Below are 19547 nucleotides of genomic sequence, written 5' to 3' on the forward strand. Positions count from 1 at the left end.
GAAGGGTACCCCTCTTCCCGCATTCTTGAAATTTTGGGGTATATATACGATTCGTTTCCATTATAATAGTAAGGAAAAAGCGCAATTGCGAAAACCTCTGGTAGCGATCCTACCTTAGGGAGGCTAGACGTTTCTCGTAACCCTAGCTGATCGCCGCGTATATCTTAAAACCAAACGATGATAATGGAGTAGAAGCCAATGATACAGATTGGTGTCTATGTGGAATAGACGGAAGACAAGTGGATGGTGGTGTTAGAAGCCAGTGTAAGTGCAGACTGGTGTCAATGTGGGATTGACAAAGAACAGAAGATGGTGGTGTTGGAAGCCAGAAAAGTACCAGACTGGTGTTCATGTGGGATGGACGAAGACCAAACATGGTGGTGGGAGAACTCAAGTATAGAGTAGCCAACGGAGAGAAATACAATTTTCCAAATTTCTGTGAACTGTCAATGCGGTCCGGAAATTGGGAATACGTTTGCTCCGATACGCAAACTGCGAACGCGGTCACGTGAGTGTAACAACAGACAGACACACAGACACACAGACAGACACACAGACACACAGACAGACACACAGACACGGCCGTTACAGAACCTCTCCTGGACTACGTCACACGGAGAGGTAAAAATCATCAGTGGAGATGTGAACGTCAGGGAAATCTGATACTGGGTATAAAGAACGCATGGCATGTTGACAGATTTCTGTTCCAAGGGAGCCTGGTGAAACGAAATCGTCCATAAGGTGTTGCAAAAGTACATAATTTGGAGCTAGTTTCTGTGAGTTTTATTTGCCAAAAAGCACTCATTGCATCCAGAACCGTGAAAATGCGTGATCCTCTTAATTTTGAAAATATTTCTTGGTTGGTTGGTAAGGGGTATGGCTGTCGTTTAATCGAGTTGTTTAGTTTTCGAGGATCAAGGCAGATGCGTACACGAATTTCAGCAGGATCTTGAGTGGGTTTTGGCACCACAACCATAGGGTGAACCCATTCAGTTGGCTCGACAACAGGTACAATAATACCTTGTTCTTGCATTCGCTGTAGTTCTGTTTGGACAGCTGCTTGGTATGCTATCGGTATCTGGTGAGCAGCAGAGATTGATGGTGTGGTGTTCGGCTTGAGTTGAATAGAGTATTCGCCTGGAAGCAAGCCAATTTGATCAAAACATTCATGGTATTGTTTTAAAACCTCTTCTATTGCAGGGCTAGCAGTCTCTTGTACTTGACTTGGATGTGGCAGTATCGATGTCGATTGTATCCCCAGTATCTGTTGTTTATTTAAGGCTTGCCATCTCGGCAAAACCGGGCTAAGTGGTTGATATTGGTGAATGATTAGTCCCAGTTGAGTTGCTGCTTGCGCACCTAGGATAGGGGTGCGATTCTCCTTCGTGATGTAGAATGGGAATATAGACATCGCGTTGGGTGAAGCGCAAGGTATATTCGTGACGCCCATGATAGGGACTGAGTGACCCGAATAAGCTGTGATTGTGTATAATGGCGGTTGTATAGGTGGTTGTTGTGGAAGGGCCTTGTACATTTGTTCGGTAATTATGTTTACTTGGGAGCCCGTATCCACTTTAAAAATTGTTGGAGCATCGAATAAGTATATTTCATCATAGATTTGATCGGGTTGTTGTGATAGTGCTTCTATGGTGAGCGGTGATTGCTTTGGTAGCTCTTCAGAATTGTTAGGATGAGTTGTCAGGCAGTAGGTGCTGTACTGTAGAATTTCATCGTGTGGTGTGGGATCATAACACGTGAATGAGTCCCCATAGTCACCATTGGAAGGTTGAGCCTCATAGTTCGAGTAGGGGTCATGGAGTTGAGAATCGTCATTAGGTTCATATTCTTGGTTTGGTATGTATGGTTCTTCTGTGTTCAGTGCATGCGACGAGCGACATCGGGTGGCCCAGTGACCTCGGACGCCACATTTCAGACACGACGAGGTTTGTGCAGGGCAAGGACGTGACGGGTGTTGCGTGCCGCATCGAGAACATCGATTGGGGTATGAAGAGTTCTGTGGTAACGGTGAATAGTGATGTGGTCGTGAAGAATGTCCTGCACGCTGATTGTGTTGTAAGTTGCGAGGGGGCAAACGGTTAGAATGAGCTGACGATGGCGGCTGTCTGTATTGAGAGCGAGTAAAAGGACGGAACCGTTGTGAGCTGCCGCGGCGTTGTAGAGCGTCGAGTGTATTTGGGGGTTGAGGTTGAGAGGGAGCCATAGCACCGGCATAGACCCTCGAAATTTCATCAGCTTGACAGATCTGTATGGCTTCTTGGAGTGTTAGACGAGGAATGGACAGAAGGCGTTTTCTTGTCAGTTCTTTTTTGATTCCCATGACTATCATGAGTGTGATGAGATCATCAAGAAGGGCCCCCAAGGCACAGTTCTGGGCCTTGGTTTTGAGATCGATGAGAAATTCATCAAAAGTTTGGTTGTTGGCTTGTTTTGTGCATATAAACACGTAGCGGAGATACGTGACGTTTTTATAAGGTTCATAATACTTATCGAAAGCGGCGAAGATCACTGGTAGGGTGCGTGCATCATCTATTTCTTGTATAGTTAGTGTATTGTAGATGCGACACCCGGAGGTGCCCAGGATGTGCAAGAAAATGGCACGTTGTCGTGCGACTGGTTCAGCGTTGAGATTGGAGGCGACCGCATAAATCTCGAAGCACTCTTTATATTCTCGCCAGGCCGAGGCTGGATCAGGGCCAGGAACAAATTGAGCCGGGCCTTTGAAAGTCGTCATTGCAAAGTTAGGCCTATACGGAGGCCGGTAGAGAAGGACAGTTGAGAAACAAACGCGTGAAAGTCCGTAGAACCTCTTTCACCATGTTATAAAGCACATTCTTTATTTAGATTAAAATACCGACTTGGTTCTTTATTGTTATCTAACTTATCAAGTCTAGTTACATTGTAAAAGTGCCCTCCCGTCTTAACAAGATCGTCAGCTTCCACTTAATGTGGTCACGTGTTCTAGCCTAGTTCGGTTCAGTTCTAAACTGTAACCTCTTCTAGTTCGGTTCAGTTCTAAACTGTAACACATATAAACTTATGGTATTACACGTAACTTATAGCCTACTTCTTAGACTTTGAACTAAACTTTTTTCTACTTAAAGAAAAATTTATAGTTTTCAATTGAACTTACCAAAAATGGTGCTATTTCCAATTATTATTATTTTATTTTTATTCTGACAAACATACCAATAAGTTTATGAAGAAAAAAGGCAAATACTATGGAAAAACATATCCCGGTCAGGATTAACGCTGGTTCCATATTTGAAATCTTCTCAAAACCTATATTGGATTACTTCTTTTTCAACACATACTAAAAACTACCCTCAAAAAGGGTACGAAAAGGGAGTAGTTTAAGTTTTTCCAAATCGATATGTATTTCCTCGCGTCTTTAGTCAACAAACTAATTTTGAAAGTTAGAACCGTATTCCGTTTATGTACGTTTTAGATTTGGTTCCGGCAAGATAAATGTACTTTACAGATTAAATCCAAGAACAATCGAAGTTTCTCATGCGTCAGGATCCCTTATCGTTGTTATCTCTAAATTACTTAGATATTACTTATAACTGGAAGTTAGATACGGATTGTCGTTTTACGAAGTCCTACATTAAGATGAGTGGCGCCATCTCCACTTTATCAGAAAATTATCGTATAGAATAGTGTCAAAATTCGGTTCGATAACTGCGTGATATCAGTGAGCACGTATGAGAAGGAGAGTTACTCTCACGCGCACCTACCTCGGCGCACAGCCGAGGATCCAGACGTCAGGTGACGTGATGCTCTAAGAATACTGGCCGTAAACAAACGTCTCCGATTTTTCCCTCTCTTTTGCGCTGATTGCACATGTGCGAAACTCGGTACCGGTTTTAAAATGGGTGCGGGGGGGTGGCGGATAATTTGGCCTCTCTTTCTCATATGTGCTTACTGGTAATATTGAAATGCACGAAAACATATATCTATAATTATAAAATAGGTAGTATTAAATTTTTCTTAAAGACGAGAGCTACTGTGTCATCCGCCATTGGTTTAATGGCGTCTGCTAAATCGAAGCTCTTTCCCATAATTTCCACTTACCTCTCTCTGTCTGTGAGAATTCAACCAATTCCATAGAGGTAAGGTATTTTCGATTTAGCAAAACATTAATTAATCATTAACAAACATCAGCGAGTCAGCGACTTGTCACCCAACTTGGTTTATGCTTATCAAATATGCGATTAAAAAACCACCATTTATTCAATCAAACAGAATTTATTAATTAGCCTTTACCATTAGGGCCATACTCAGTGTGGTTGCCAAAAATGGCGCCTTTTTCCATTAACTTCTTGACTATAAGGCTGGAATTACTTTTAGTGGCGTAATAAAGTGAATACATATTGTCTCGCTCGTTTGTGGCGTTGACGTTGGCCCCGCCATCTATTAGTAACTCCACGCATTTTTCTATCTTCTTGGATAGAGTCCGTTTAACCATCATTTCGTGGCAAGCCCAATTTAGAGCAGTGTAACCGTAATAATCCCTTTGTTCAATATCAACTCCCAATTCAAGCAATAATTTGGTCATATTTACGTATCCTTTAGAGGCTGCGTCAAACAACATAGTACGGTTATAATCACCAAATCTTTTGTTTGTGTCGAAGCCTCTTTGTAAAAATAACTGTCGAATATCTTTTCGATCATAATCGTAGGTTGTCGTTAAAGCGATTACGTCTATGACGGCTCCTTTATCGAGTAGGGTTTTCACCACTGGCATCAAACCCTCACGCGTCGCTACTTCCAAGGGTGAACAAGATTCGCGGAGATAGCACGGTCCGGAATTGACTTCAGCTCCATTCTCCATGAGGATTCGAATTATCTCTTCGTTCCTTTTGGCAATCACGATTGAAAGGGGCCTGCAAATATTCGACCCCAAGCACCTGTTAATATCTGTTCCGTTCGATAACAAATCCAAGAGAGTTTCTTTGTCTCCCGCTATGATCGCCCTGATCAAGTCATAAGTCTAATAATCCCTCTTAACGATTTCTCTCAGCGATGATCCTACATGTACGTCAGCTCCATTCTCCAACAAAAATTTAGCCACATCTTCCAATTTTAGTTCTTTCGCAATTGCCAATGGTATTTCTTTTATATTGTCCATAGCGAAGGATAACGCCGTGTTTCCACTATTGTCTATGGCGTTAACGTCGGCGCCTTTTTCGATCAATCTCTTCACAACATTAAAGGCAGCATTCTTCGAGGCGTGAATAAGTGGGGTACCATTATCAAAAATGTCTGTGGTGTGGACGTTGGCCCCGGCATCTATTAGCATAACCATACATTTCTCAATAATACGGACTTCCGATAAATCATCAGCCTCTATACGGTATATGCTCAAGGCGGTATAATTATAACAATCTTTATGATCAATATCCGCTCCCTTTTCAAGCAACAATTCAGTTAGATTTACTCTTCCGCGCTGGACCGCAAAGAAAAGCAATGTTGTTTCGCAACTGCCATATTGTTTGTTTGGGTCGAAGTCCTTTGGTATTAATAACTCTAAAATTTCTGTCTTATCAAAGTCCATGGCGGTGACCAAAGCGTGTTCGTCAACTTCCACTCCTTTATCGAGAAGGGCTTTAACCAGCGTCACGGATCCCAAATGCGTCGCTGCATCCAGTAGAGGATAAGAGTCACCACAATTTTTATTCGGATCGGCTCTTTTTTCCATGAGAAATAGGGCTAATTCTATTTTCTTCCTTCGAATTGCGATTGAAAGGGGTGTTTCATAAACGTTTTCCAAGCACTTGTGTATATCTGTCCAGTTCGATAATAAATCTGATAACTTCTCTTTGTCTCCCGCTTCAATCGCCGCGATGGCGCGATGACGTCATTGCATTGAGCACCATCTACAAACAAACCCTGAAAGTAAAGCTTCGATTATAACTTTCAATTTCATTTTAATTATTTAGGGCCCCAAGAAAGCCTTAACGGTTAATCCCACTTGGCCCAGATACCACTAATAATAAAATTTAATTATTTAATATATCGAAGGGGTGTTAAAGAAGAGTTTTACGAAGAAATAACCACCTTTTCTCTTGATAGCTAACGATAATATTAAAGTTTTTCATTAGCTAGTCCTGGTAAGAACTTAATGTATCCCAACTGTTGGTTAATCTCGAATATTACCTTAGCGAGTTGGAAAACAAGAATACTGTACTACCATACCCCCTAGGGTAATCATGGTACTATATTCGCACATACAAAACTAACACGCCATCACCACCCCAACGACACCTAGCTATTTCGTAAATTTTTTACGTGTCTTGTTCTCCATTGTGACGCCATAGCTATATTAATTCACAATTTTAGAAGTCCTCGTAAGATCGTTCTTTCGGTGTCAGAGGGCAACCTAACCCGCACAGTGTTTTAGGTTCAGTTCAGTTTACCGTCTTCTACGTGAGGTTTTACTACGAAGTTTTTAAGATGAAATTGTTATATTTACCGTGAATGCAGCCAGGAAGAGAACCACCGAGAATTCTTTCATCACTTCGAGAAATTATTAAGATAGTCTTCGTTTTAATGTCGAATATACGATACCCGAGATTGAAACGTGCATTCCCTTTTTATTTTAAAAGAACAACAAGGAAGTTCAGTTTCATTATCGACCCAGATGGAGTAAAGTAAATAATTAAAGAATACAATCTGATTAAACTTCCTCAATTAGATGAGTTTCCAAATAAACAAGGTCAAGGTTAACCCAGACGTAACTCACTTTGTCTCTAAGCTATGTCTGAGAATGGCAGCAGAGTCTATATGCAAATGTAGTAATGCTTAATAAAATTGTCAACACCCCATTTTAAAATTAAAATATTAATATCAAAGTTCTTGGCATAGCGAATTGAAACAATACTTTTTAGCTAAGTAATTATTGAAGCCTGAAAATGAATTTCTCATTCTGGCAAGCGCTCCCGCAGTCCCCATCCCCCAGCGCCAACCCAACAAACCGCTCTATAAAGAAACTATTTTGCCTATACACGCTATCCTATAAATCAGCTTCGATGCAGCTTCCCATCAAATTAAACGTAAATCTTAGCGTTCTCGTAATATAACTGGGTGAATACTTCGACGGTGCCATTGTTGCTTCTTTCTCAATACTTCCAAGGGCCGGAAGTGGATCTGTTCTTAAAGAGGGTCCCGACTACCTTTTTTTACGTCCATCGGAAGTCAGAAAAACTGAGCACTGAAAGCTCATACTATAGCGCCTATGTACCTTCTATCGCGATTCTTTCACATTTCGAGCTCCAAGGTGATACCGGATCTTGCCTTAATCGGTTACTATCCACGGATGTTTTTCGTGTATCTCAAGCTACAAACAAAAGCACACAAACAAATACACACGAATAGCGCCAAGCTAGATCTGGTTACATAACTGCACCAAGCAAAAATTAAAAAAAAAAAAAAAAACACTCACTGGGTGTCCTCCGATTTTTTGGCCGTGTAGTCAAAAATTTACAGGCAAACACTATTCTTGGATGAGACTGTCTCATCCAAGCACTATTGTTGCAGAATGTAATAATCTCCATTGGTTGGTGCAAGCATAGAATATACACAAGAGAGGAATAGAAGGTTTAGCCTTCCCTAAGGCATTATTCAATATCTCGGGTTATTTTTAGTCTCCATTTCCGGTGTCTCCCAATTGGCTGAATTCTTTCTAGCGTAACTGGTTGAAAAGCATCGTCTGCTTTACAAACGAATGTTATTTTGTTAGGCTTAGCAATAGGCAGGCGGCTATGCGATAGGTATGTAATATTATAACAATTATATTAATTATATTAATTAAATATTATATAATTAATTAAATTTCTCTGTTCTATTATTTTCTAAGGCTTCCCTTTTAAAAATGTATTCATCAAGGTATATGTGTTGCTATGGACTATGCACCAAAAAAGGAATTACTAATAGCAAAAAGAAGCCTCTTTCTTCTCAAGATAGTTTTGTGCGTTTCCCATGTACTAAAACCGAAAGAGAAAAATGTATACGATGGGTTTCAGCTTGTGGTCGTGAAAACCTGTCATTAGCTGATGTAACGAAATCTAGCCAAATATGTTATCGACACTTCGAAGGTTTCCAAGGACCGACTTATGAAAACCCTGACCCCATTCCTTTCATTTCTTTGGGCATTAAATCAAAACCAACCAATGCAAGGTCTAAAGATGAATTTAACTTGAAAAATATAACTAACGTAATTGGTTTCTCAAGCGAACTATTCGAAAACCGCGTGAAATTTTGTAAACTTAGTAAAGGCTCAGCTATTTTGGAGTGCACAATCACAGTGAATAAGGAAATGATTGTAGAATCCATTGGTAACCGAATCAACCCTGAAAGTGTCTGCGCAAACTTTATCTTGAACAAAAATGAAGATATCTACACCTTTTTAAATGAATTAAACAAGTTTAACGTTTGTTGTGGAAACCCAGATCCAGATTTGGTTAATTATTTTAACAAACAAACAAAGCATAAAAAGGGATACTATTCTGAGAAAGTCCAAACCATTTTCAGTGAAGATTGTCCTAGATTAATTCAAGGAAGTAGAAAAAGATGTCACCATTGTGCGCGTTACCGTGGATGCCTCAGAAAATTGAGATCTGTAAAAATTTCCAAAAAATCAGTAGAGAAACAGAAACAGCAAAAATTTGTAATTAATAAGCATAAAAGCATGACTCGAAATCGAGAAAAAACAAAAGAGGCTATTTCAGCAATGAAGGAAATGTTTAAAAACAAATTAAAAATGGAGCCAACTGGATCATTTGGGCGGTATTCCTTAGACAACAGTTGAAGGCAATGCACCGATCAAAATATGGAATGAGGTGGGATAAGACCTTCTTAAAATGGTGTTGCTATCTTAAAAATAAATCTACCTCATCTTATGAAGCGTTAAGAAAATCTGGATGTATATATTTACCAAGTACAAGAACGCTCTATGATGAGGCACATGTGGTAACATCCAAATCTGGGTTTTATGAGGAAGTGTTCACTGACATGGTCCAAAACACCAATATTCATCAGCGACCAGATTGGAACCGCTACTTTTTAATTTTGTTGGATGAAATGAAGGTTAAAGAGGATTTGACTTGTCATAAAAATACCGAATTTTTAACTGGATTTAAAGACATAAACAAAAACCTAAATACCTTGAATGATATGAAAAGAGACATCAGTGGTGTGGACACTCCTCCATTAGCGACGCAAGTTTTGCAACTTATGTTGCGAGGAATAACTAACAATATTAAAATCCCCTTTGCTCATTTCCCATCCACGGGAGTGAGTAGCTTGGAAATATATTTTATACTGCAAGAAGCAATTGAGAAGCTAGAGATTCACGGGTTTCGTATTCTTGGAATTGTGGGGGATGGCTGTTCAGACAATCGTAAATACTTTAAGATGTGTGCTCAAGCTGCAGGCGAAATTGATGAAGATGGCTCCAAGATTTATTTCAAGGTCCCTAATTTGTTTGCCAACGATGAGGAGAGAGATATATATTTTCTTTCGGATGCTCCACATCTCATAAAAACAACACGAAATTGTTTTTACAATAGTTCAAAAAATTCTAAAGTTCGTCAATTGTGGAAAAACAACGAAAATATATCATGGGATGTAATTGTAAAGCTTTATTATTATCAACTACGTGCAAAGGGAGAATTTAAACATGTTTCAAAGTTGTCCTATGGCCATGTTTATCTAAATTCTTATGCTAAGATGAAAGTGAACTACGCTGTACAGGTCCTCAGTGAAACTGTCGCGTCGGCCATCGAAAATTGTTTTGGCAAAGAAACTTTTCCTGAAACAGTTAAATTTATACGTGTATTTAACAAGTTTTTCGACATATGCAATGTTAAAAACTGTAAAGAAGGATTCCAGAGGAGAAATCGGAACAAAGCCCCTTTCAAGTCAATAAATGATGAAAGACTAGAGGTAAATATTCAAAGCCTTCTCCGTTAAGTTCTAGAAAGCTATACTACGATTTGATTTTTAGTGGCTCGAATACGATTTTATAAAGTATTTGGATGAATGGAAAACGGATGTCTTCTGTCGAGAAGGAAAATACACAGCTGCACAACGGGCAAAGATGCTTCCTAGCCACGAGACAATTGATGGTCTCAAAATTACTGGTAAAAACTCGGAGATTTAATGAATGTGAAACCATAGAATATACACAATGTGTATATTCTATGGTGAAGCCGACCTACAGAAATATTAATTTTGTAATTTTAAAATGTTTTAGTGTGCTCAACTGTTGGAATTGTCAAATTTCTTTTGAATAAAGGAGCACCCTATGTGCTAACACAGCACTCAGGATCCACTAGAGCAATACTTTGGACGGATGAGGTCAGCTGGGGGCAGAAACAATAATCCCTCTGTGTGGCTTTACCAATCAAATATTGATAAATTAGAATCATTAAGAGGATTTGTTTTAGAAGCCATTGGTGGAAATACCAAATTACAATAAAGTAGAGAAATGAGATCAGTAAACAAATTTTATTATAAGTACTGTAGAAATAAATCCTGGTCAGGATCATTTTCTAAGAAACTTAAATCTTCCTTATTCAAGTTATTATTTTCTATACATGTAGATGTATTAAACTGAATATTTTGGTCACTGTTTGTACTAGGCAGTGCTTTGATAACAGTAGGAACCTTTGCCTTTTTAAGGAGAGGAGTTAATACTTTTTCATTCTCAAAAACATAAGTAATTATTTGGGGATTTTTTCTAATTGCGGGAGTAGTTATTGCTTTTTTTAGAGAAGTAGCTATCCTGGATTGATTCACAGGAGCAATTACCATTGCATTTTTAAATAAAGGAGTATTTAATATGGCTCTTGTTGGTATTTTTGGTTTTTCAATCACAGTACCCGCTATTTTTGAGTTTTTTATCACAGTACCCGCTATTTTTGAGTTTTTTATCACAGTACCCGCTATTTTTGAGCTTTTTATCACAGTACCCGCTGTTTTTGAGTCTTTTATCACAGTACTTGTTATTTTACGCTTTTTGGACTCAGAATTATTTAAAACAATTTTACTTGGTTTTTGCGGGGAGTTTTCTTTATTTTTAGGAGTAATTCTTGAAGGGCTGCCTGTGTATTTGTGTGCGTTGGATTCTATATTTTGTGAAATTTCTTTCACTTTTGAAGCAGCCTCAGATTTTTCTTGCAGTGATTTTCTTAAAGACTTTTTCGCCTTTAGACATTCTTTTGTATCATGCTGGTAATGCTGCAACACGTCACCAACGAGAACTTTCCCACGAGTATTCAAAAATGTATCGGCTACAATTTTCAGCCACTTCTTATCTGTGTCAATCTTACCAATCTTTACCCAATTTTCTAAAATCATTGGATCTTCAAGGATCTCATTTATTGCGATGTCCTTTAAATTGATATTGGTGATATTGCTGAAAGATTTGGAATAGTGCCTGTCTGAGATTACTTTCATTCGAATGACAAGATTGAAAAACACTTCTTCAACTCTGATTAGTCCTCCTCTGTCGACCATTCCTATCCATCGTTCAGATTTATCATGTTCATCTAATAAGTTCTGTCCTTGTTTTTCTATTTCATCTAGAATCTCTTCGGGCAATTTTTCGTTCTTAATGATCTTGCTAAAAACCCGGCTACATACCGAAGTACATCTTCATTTATTTGAACATTACGTGATTTCCAGGAAGAATCTTTCACACCCAAAGCTTCTTTTTTTGCCCTCATTTCATGGGTATGTTTTTTAAATTCTTCTAATCCAATTTGTGCAACAGAAATTAGGTCAGAAAACACCCTTCTATAAATTCTTTGCACAAATGTTCTTTGAACACATTTGGACAATGTGTGTGGTACTCTGTAGCACTTTAAATTGCTCTAATTGTTTCAATATATGATCTACGACCGGAGTATCGTGATTCGTATTCCATATTTTAGAGAAACATTCAAAAACAATTTTCCAATTATTTATTTCCTCGTTTGAATTTACCTGTTCCCGTTCAATTTCTGAACAAACCTCAGGTAAACGTTTCCGGAAATACACTACAAAACATTCAAACAATTTAACGGTTTAATTTTAAGAAAAATATCAAATAAATTTGTTACATACCTTTTAGCTGATCAACGTTTAACATCTTCGTGATCAGCTCAGCCATCAGCTTAAAAAAACCGTTTGTAAGCAGACGACATTCGGATAACTCCTCCCAGGAACAAACCGGAAGTTAACTATGAAAAATACCCGAGGTGTTTAGGGAACGACCTTCTATTCCTCTCTTGTGTATATTCTATGGATAGATTCAACGGTATTGGTGATGCCCATAACCAGTGCACTAATAGCGCGACGAAATTCACGCATGCTCAGTAGAGCTCTATTTGAAAGAAGATAACCTTAATATTGGTACAACCCCTACATAACACATTGTACATCTCTTTAATTTATTCGTGTTATTGACACTGGCAGGTTGGGTTCAATTTAATTATTCAATAAAGTTTTAATTACTATTATAGAAAAAATTTACTTTGGCTTTAAGGATTTAATATACTGTTATTTTAATGTCCGTACTTACAAAACATTACTTGCTAACCTGGACAATTTTCATACTATATTATTTGAATTTTGTGAACAGTAAATTATTTGAAGGATAACATTACTGTGATTGTAGATATGGCTCGCCTTGACCGATTGCGAATCTGTTTCAGATTGTCTAAGGTCTCTTTGAAAAGGAAATTAACTAGGTATCTTTAAAATATCGATATGAAAAATTAAAAGTCTATCCTTTCAATTCGTACAGTTCATTATTTTCGAGTCTAGGTTACAAAAGCTATTTTTCATTCTACGCTGTTCTGAACTGCGAAAGTGCTACCCTTCTCAACTTTTATTGTGCAATCCTTGAATGTGCTGCCCGTTTTAGCCGATTTCAAATCTCTTTTTATCTGTTCGAGGTCATTTTTAAGTTCATTGACTTCTTCCGAAAAAGACACGAACAATTGCTCATTCGCTGTCAGGTCCGCAACTTTTGTCCGCAGTTCTTCTAACTCTCCGCTTCTTTTCTCCACGACCAGATTCCGTTGTTTTTTCAAGTCAGATAATTCTTCCTCCAGGATAGAAATTTGATTACTCTTCTTATTTTTTTCTTCCATGACCAAATCCAGTTGTCTCTTCGTTTCCTCAATTTCGGTCTCAAGTTGAGTAATTTTACTACTCTTCGTGTTGTTTTCCTCGATTAACAATTCCTCTTGTTGTTTTCTTTGTTTTTCCAGAACGGACAAATAGAACTCGAGTGCATCTGAATCTTTTTGATGCTGCACCTTTAGTCTCGCAATTTCTTCCATCGTTTCCTCCATTTGTTTCTCCGCTTCCTCTTTTTCACTGAGAGCGGAATTCAACTGATCTTGAAAATTTTTAACTCGATCATTTAGTTTTGATAATGTTTCTCTCAGCTCTTCATTATGCATTTCACTGCCGAATTTAGCTCCACGGTCCAAAAGAATCTCCGAAGTACTCCAGTGGCGGTTTCTGATAGCCAAATCCAAAGGAGAAATGTGATTCATATTGTATACGTTAATCATTGCGCCTCGGTTTATGAAGTACTTTGTTATTTCATCGTGTCCCTTTAAACAACTATAATGTAAAGGCGTCCTACCATGCTCGTCTCTTACGTTGACATTGGCGCCGTTATCTATTACAGCTGGGGTTATGCCAAAAAAATCCCTCTTGTCAACAGTCTCACCTTTTTCGAGCAAACATTTTGCAACATGCAAATGGCCATAATATTATGCATAGCGTAAGGCAGTGTTTCCATTTGTTTCTCTCTTATCAATCCGAGCTCCTTTGTCTATCAACAGTATAAGCTCCACCTCCTTCAAGTCACCTCTCCTGCAAGCTTCTATTGGCCGTGTCCTGTTATCCTCACCTTCTTGCTCTATATCAGCTCCATTTTCAATCAACAATTTTACAACATTCAAGTGTCCATTGTCGGCAGCGTACATTATCGAGGATCTGATTTCTCTGTCCGTTTCATTAATCCGAGCTCCATTTTGGATCAACAATTTGACAAGATCGATATGGCCAAAACGGCAGGCGTGGATCAACGGAGTCCGACCTGAACTGTCCTTCTCGTTGGGATCTTGCTTTCTTTTCAACGCAGTCTCTACAAGATCTAAATCACCATCAATTGACGCAGCATGTATGTCTAAACGGGATTGAGAATTCCACATATTGTGATTTTAATTAGTTTGATAACAGCAGTAGAATATTCTCTTTTTCGTAGTCAGGCCTCTGGTATTTTCTAGATAATTAGAAACACCGTCATAAGTTATATTATAAGGCCATCTCTCACATTTACCCGAAAGATCTTTACTTCTTGGATTTGATCAAGCATTAGTGAGAGCGCCAGTTGTTGACTGGTTCTCCCAGCTGACGAGTATAGTTCGTTATTTGCGCCAGGAGTTAAGTTAGAAAGATTTCTTGTAATCCTGCAAAGAAATTTGGTACAAACTATAAACCAAGGTCCTTAATATCCACGTCTTTTTTACAATTATAGGAAAAGTTCGAGTTCCACATCAGTAACTTTTGCATACATATATGGATCCCACCGTCTCTTCTCGCAATTACTTAAAGGGGCTGTTCGGACAGTGGGACAAACGACGATCTTCCTCATAGAGCTTAACATAGCGGGTGGGTAAAAAAGGAGAGGGGGTCGGACAGCCCCTTTAACCTTATATTAAGTTTCCATTATAATTTTACCAACTTGGAACTTAACAACTATAGTGCATTAAAATCTGTACTTTCTATTGTTGATTTGATTTCTGCTTGACATTTTGTAAAATCATTTCTTAAAAATAAGGTTGTAACCCTCGATAGGAATTAATTAAATAGGGAGATTCTCCCGAGGGCCATAAAAATGAATAAAGACAACTTACAGTTTTAATCCAAATGTAACAAACAACTTTATTGGTTAACTGATATAGGGATAAACACGTAAGCTAAGTACCGAACTGGTAGTACAAACAGAGTCGCTCCGTCTTAGGAGAAATCGTAAACAGAACTGATAACAAAATTCTAAATTATCCTAGATCACATGTGTGGAAGGGAGAGTGGCTTGTAACATGGAGGCTAGATATGCCCTGCCAGAACCAAGGAGTGGAAGCTCCAAGGATTCTGGCAGCCATGTTACATCGTTGAATTTTTTTTGGGGCCCAAGGGATGTAGGGGATAAAATGGGACAGTGCCAAGGATATGTGAACTATTCAGGAAACACTTGTGCCGATGAATTCCTCTATTTTTGTGTGGTAATTAGAAAAATCAAGGTAAATAGGCCTAGATGAAAACTATGAATTTATTTGAAATACAGTTAAAAGATTATTGCTCGTCTTAAAGGGGCTGTCCGGCCCCCTCTCCTTTTTTACCCACCCGCTATGTTAAGCTCCATGACGAAGATCGTCGTTTGTCCCACTGTCCAAACGGCCCCTTTAAATATAACCTTACCATTCAAACTATGAGAGGAGCGCGTCCATCAGCGCGCAATAAACAACCGAACTGTTTGGGGTAATAGATGGTTGTTGCTTACAAACTAAATTGGGTTCCAGTTTCATAATCATATTAAATCCATTAAAAACTTACCAATTTAATGCGACTCAATTTGGGTGTGATATCACCTCCTGAATGCCGATGAATCTTTTCCACAAAAATTCCCTTTATCAGTAAATGTAAAAGGAACGCTATTTCAATATCGCACGCAATACAAAGGTATTATAATCTATCTGAGATAAAATAATCTTTCTGTACAAGTGAAATTTTTTGTTTCCAACTAGGCCTAGGGCCTATAGGCATATATAATATTTTTTAGCCTTTCATTTAACTGATTTTATAATTCCGGATATTGTCTTAACCGTTAATGAAACAGATTTATTTTTATTCAATTTTATTTTAGCAGAACTAGGGTTGGTACTGGTAATTGTGAACACTTTTTACAAATCTTTGAATAACTTCCGTAGCGTTAACGTTAGACACCTGAAACTTTCACAATATCTTATTTCCAAAACCCCTTAGAGAACCCCAAAATGTGAACAATCGCTGGTAAATGTGAACACCCTGACCCTAAATACTAAACACGGGACCCAAATGTGAACGACAATGTTAATCAAATTGGAGGAATAAAAGAGCCCCTATGAAAAAGCTACCAATACGTAGGGCCTAAATTAGGGATGAACCGGTGCCGATACCGATATGGTATCGGTACCGGTTCATCCCTCGGGGTTTCCCGATAGTATCGGATCGGTTGGTTCGATACCGATACTAAACCGATACTCGTTTAAAATGTGTTATATGGCGCTACAAGACATTTTTAGGTGATAATATCTCATTTCTATGAATTTCAATCGTGACGAGTTCTCATTTATATAAAAAGTACCTGAATTCAGTTTATCTAACAACTAATAAGCGAAAATCTTTCTTAGCACGCGCCTACTACTCTAGGGATGAACCGATACCATATCGGTATCGGTTGAAGTATCGGGTTTTGGATCATAGTGAGTAAATATCGGCATCGATCGGTATCGGTTCATGTTTGTACCGGTATCGATCGGTATCGGCCATCTCTAGCCTAAATTCATGCACCTAGATTAAAGTTTACGAAGGTTTGATAAGTGAAAATAGGATAATATTGTTTGAAACATTACCTGAGTCAAAATGTTCAATAATTTGTTAAAAAGTCACACTTTATTCAGTCCCTAGTATAACAGCTGACTCGCGAAGAGTCGCGATCCCGTTTTCCCGCCCATGCGTTCAAGCCTCCATTCTCTTGCCTCTTGAGCTTGTTCAAAATTTTACTATCCCTAGTTTCCAACAACAATCACCTTTACCATAAGTTTATCATGCCTCTAAGTAGAGATATGGCTGCTACTCCTATGGCAATAGTGTTTGTCTGGCTCCCTTTATTGAAACCCTATATTCTCTCCGTATCATTTATCACCTCAACTTGAATACAAAATTGTACTGCCTAGCCTAGCGTTTCTTTTATACCTTTTAGAATGTTTCAGGACTGAAACCGCCTCTATCTCACGAGAGAGAGAGGGATTCTGGGGTTGCTTAAGTAAAATTCGTTCCCCCCCCCCAATGCCTGCCTATACGAAACGTAAAAATCTCCTTTATCCCATTGGATGATTTTTTTCACGTGACCCATTTAGTAATCGTCTCGACCGCTTGGTGGCTGCACCGCGACAGAAATTTCAAAATTTTCTCTCTTCGGATCTTAGCGCTATAAGAGTTATGACATCACAGTAGCCTGCCTAAGATGCCCAGTTGTAACCCATATTTGTGTACTTAGAGGCATGATAAACTTATGCCTTTACCAAAGGCCTGCGCGTAGAAGTTGCACGCCACTGCATGCGGTCACTTTCTCGTTTATTTTTTTACCTCCCCACTTTCTAGAACGAGTCTCTCCTCTTATACATCCTCCTTGGGCCTTACTAATCAGGCCGGTATCATATTGTTTTAACTAAGCTTTTTCACACGGCTTGCTCGGCGTGGTAGTTAGTAACAACAATTTTGTCACAAAAAATAAAATTATCAGTAGCAAACCTACTAGTGGGTTTAAACGTACCCTGTATGTTAATCCAGGTCGTAATCAACCTACATGTCAAATTTCATCCAAATCCAATCAGAAGTTATAGCGGAATTAAGACTAAGAAACATCCAAACTCAAAAACTTAAAAAATTACAATATTTGTAGGATCAACTGAGAGTTTGCATCATAGCCTTTTCTTTTGGTATCAAAATTCGGCTGTCTGTCCTTAATGCAATTAATTTGAAATCATCAATATAATTCATTCTTTATTATTGCAACAATTACTTTTCTGATATACAACTTTACATTACAATGATTGTTAATATCATGCACAAAATAAAATTCAATTCAATTCAATATGGCTCGTCTTCGTTTCAGACTGTCTAAGGTCTCTTAGAAATGGAAATTAACTAGGTATCTTTAAAATATCGATATTAAAAATTAAATATCTATCCTTTCTATTTGTAAAGTTAATTATTTTTCAGTCTTTATTATGAAAGCAATTTTCTTCATTATGTATTATTCTGAAGTACCAAAGAGCTACCCTTTTCAAATTTTAGTGTGCAATCCTTGAATAAGGGCCCCGTTTCAGCAGATTTCAAGTCTTCCTTAGACTGTTCGAGGTCACTTTTATGTTTTTCGACTTCTTCCAAAAGGTTTTTGTTTTGATCTTTCAAAAGTTGCCTATCCTTGGTCAGTTCAGACATTTTTGTCTGCAGTTTTTCGACTTCTTGCAAAAGGGTTGCGTTTGCAACTTTCAATAGTTGCCTATCCTTGGTCAGTTCAGACATTTTTCTCTGCAGTTCTTCTAACTCTCGGTTCTTTTCTTCAATGATCAAATCCCATTGTTCTTCCGATTCATTTAATTTCTTCTCCAAGAAACAAATTTCATCACTCTTTCTGTCAAGCAAACCCAGGACGGCATCAACATCTTCTTGTTGCTTATTCTTTAGTCTTGCAATTTCTTCTTCGTACTTCTTCTTCAGTCTCTCAATTTCTTCCATTTTTTCATTCAAAGCTTCGTCTTTTTCATTCAGGACCGATTTAAATTCATCTCGGAATCGTTTAAGACGATCATTCATATTTGAAACCTTTTCTCTCATTTCTTCATTTTGTACATCATTGCCAACTTTAGCTCCAGAGTTTAAAAGAATGTCTGAAATAGTCCAGTTTCGTTTTTCGATAGCCAAGTCCAAAGCTGACTTCCCGTCATTATTGACGGCGTTAATATTGGCACCACCGTCTAAGAGGACCGTGATTATTTCCGAGTGGCCCAATGCGCAACATTCGTGTAAAGGTGTCGAGCCAATATCATCGTCTCTTTTATTGTTGACATTTGCGCCATATTCGATTAGTGCACGAACCACATCTGACGAACCACCACGAATAGCAGCGCATAATGGTGTAAGGTTACATTTCGCCACGTGCTCAATGTTTGCTCCATTTTGCAGCAATGATCGTACTACATTCAAGTGGCCATTTTCGGAAGCTGCGATTAACGGTGTTAAGCCTTCAAAATCCATCGTGTCAACTGCAGCACCTTTTTCGAGCAAAAATTGCACAACTTCTAAATGGCCGCTTTCGGAAGCGAAGTACAAAGCAGTTTTTTCCATAATGTCTTTATCATCAATCTGAGCTCCGTTTTCTACCAACAATTTAACCACTTTAACACGGTCTTGATTGGAAGCGAATATTAAAGATGTCCAGTCGGAAACAGCCCCCGCATAAAAATATAGGCCTATTAGCTTAATTAGCAGGGATCTCGACCTTAAGCATTTCAGTATTTTATTACTCGAAGGAAGAATATACGTTGATTCCTTAATATCTCCATAGTAATCTAGGGGAGACAGACTAACTTGGGCTTTGTATTGGATCAACATTTTTACGACATCGAAATGGCCGAAATAGGAGGCGATAATCAAGGGAGTCCGGCCAAATTGATCTCTCTTGTTTGGGTCTTCCT

General features: G+C 38.4%; 3 protein-coding genes across 5 annotated transcripts; all 3 read right to left on the reverse strand.

Moving 5' to 3' along the window:
• On the reverse strand, window positions 1-3635 carry LOC149647001 (uncharacterized). Its single transcript, XM_089849848.1, has 2 exons — window positions 1021-3635; window positions 1-716 (listed from the first exon to the last, which is right to left on the reverse strand). Exons 1-2 carry the CDS (start codon window positions 2750-2752, stop codon window positions 610-612), a joined length of 1839 nt encoding a protein of 612 aa, XP_089705974.1. The 5' UTR covers window positions 2753-3635; the 3' UTR covers window positions 1-609.
• Window positions 3636-4875: 1240 nt separating this feature from the next.
• LOC149647002 (ankyrin repeat and SOCS box protein 6-like) lies at window positions 4876-7817 on the reverse strand. The gene is made up of 2 exons (XM_089849857.1): window positions 6494-7817; window positions 4876-5910 (listed from the first exon to the last, which is right to left on the reverse strand). Exon 2 carries the CDS (start codon window positions 5717-5719, stop codon window positions 5012-5014), a length of 708 nt encoding a protein of 235 aa, XP_089705983.1. The 5' UTR covers window positions 5720-5910; window positions 6494-7817; the 3' UTR covers window positions 4876-5011.
• A 4856-nt stretch (window positions 7818-12673) lies between these two features.
• LOC149647003 (uncharacterized) lies at window positions 12674-15079 on the reverse strand. Of its 3 annotated transcripts, none has more exons than XM_089849855.1 (3): window positions 14940-15079; window positions 14378-14492; window positions 12674-14305 (listed from the first exon to the last, which is right to left on the reverse strand). In XM_089849855.1, the coding sequence occupies exon 3, from the start codon at window positions 13584-13586 to the stop codon at window positions 12846-12848; it is 741 nt and encodes a 246-aa protein (XP_089705981.1). In that variant the 5' UTR covers window positions 13587-14305; window positions 14378-14492; window positions 14940-15079; the 3' UTR covers window positions 12674-12845. The 3 variants fall into 3 exon arrangements, with proteins under 3 accessions (XP_089705981.1, XP_089705980.1, XP_089705982.1); XM_089849854.1 differs by having other exon boundaries at window positions 14363-14492; XM_089849856.1 differs by lacking the exon at window positions 14940-15079 and having other exon boundaries at window positions 14363-14601.
• Window positions 15080-19547: the final 4468 nt, after the last annotated feature.

This window comes from Phalangium opilio, unplaced genomic scaffold (genome assembly GCF_054372755.1).
Source record: "Phalangium opilio isolate 3A_F unplaced genomic scaffold, DU_Popi_V2 ptg000089l_1, whole genome shotgun sequence".
Classification (NCBI taxonomy): domain Eukaryota; kingdom Metazoa; phylum Arthropoda; class Arachnida; order Opiliones; family Phalangiidae; genus Phalangium; species Phalangium opilio.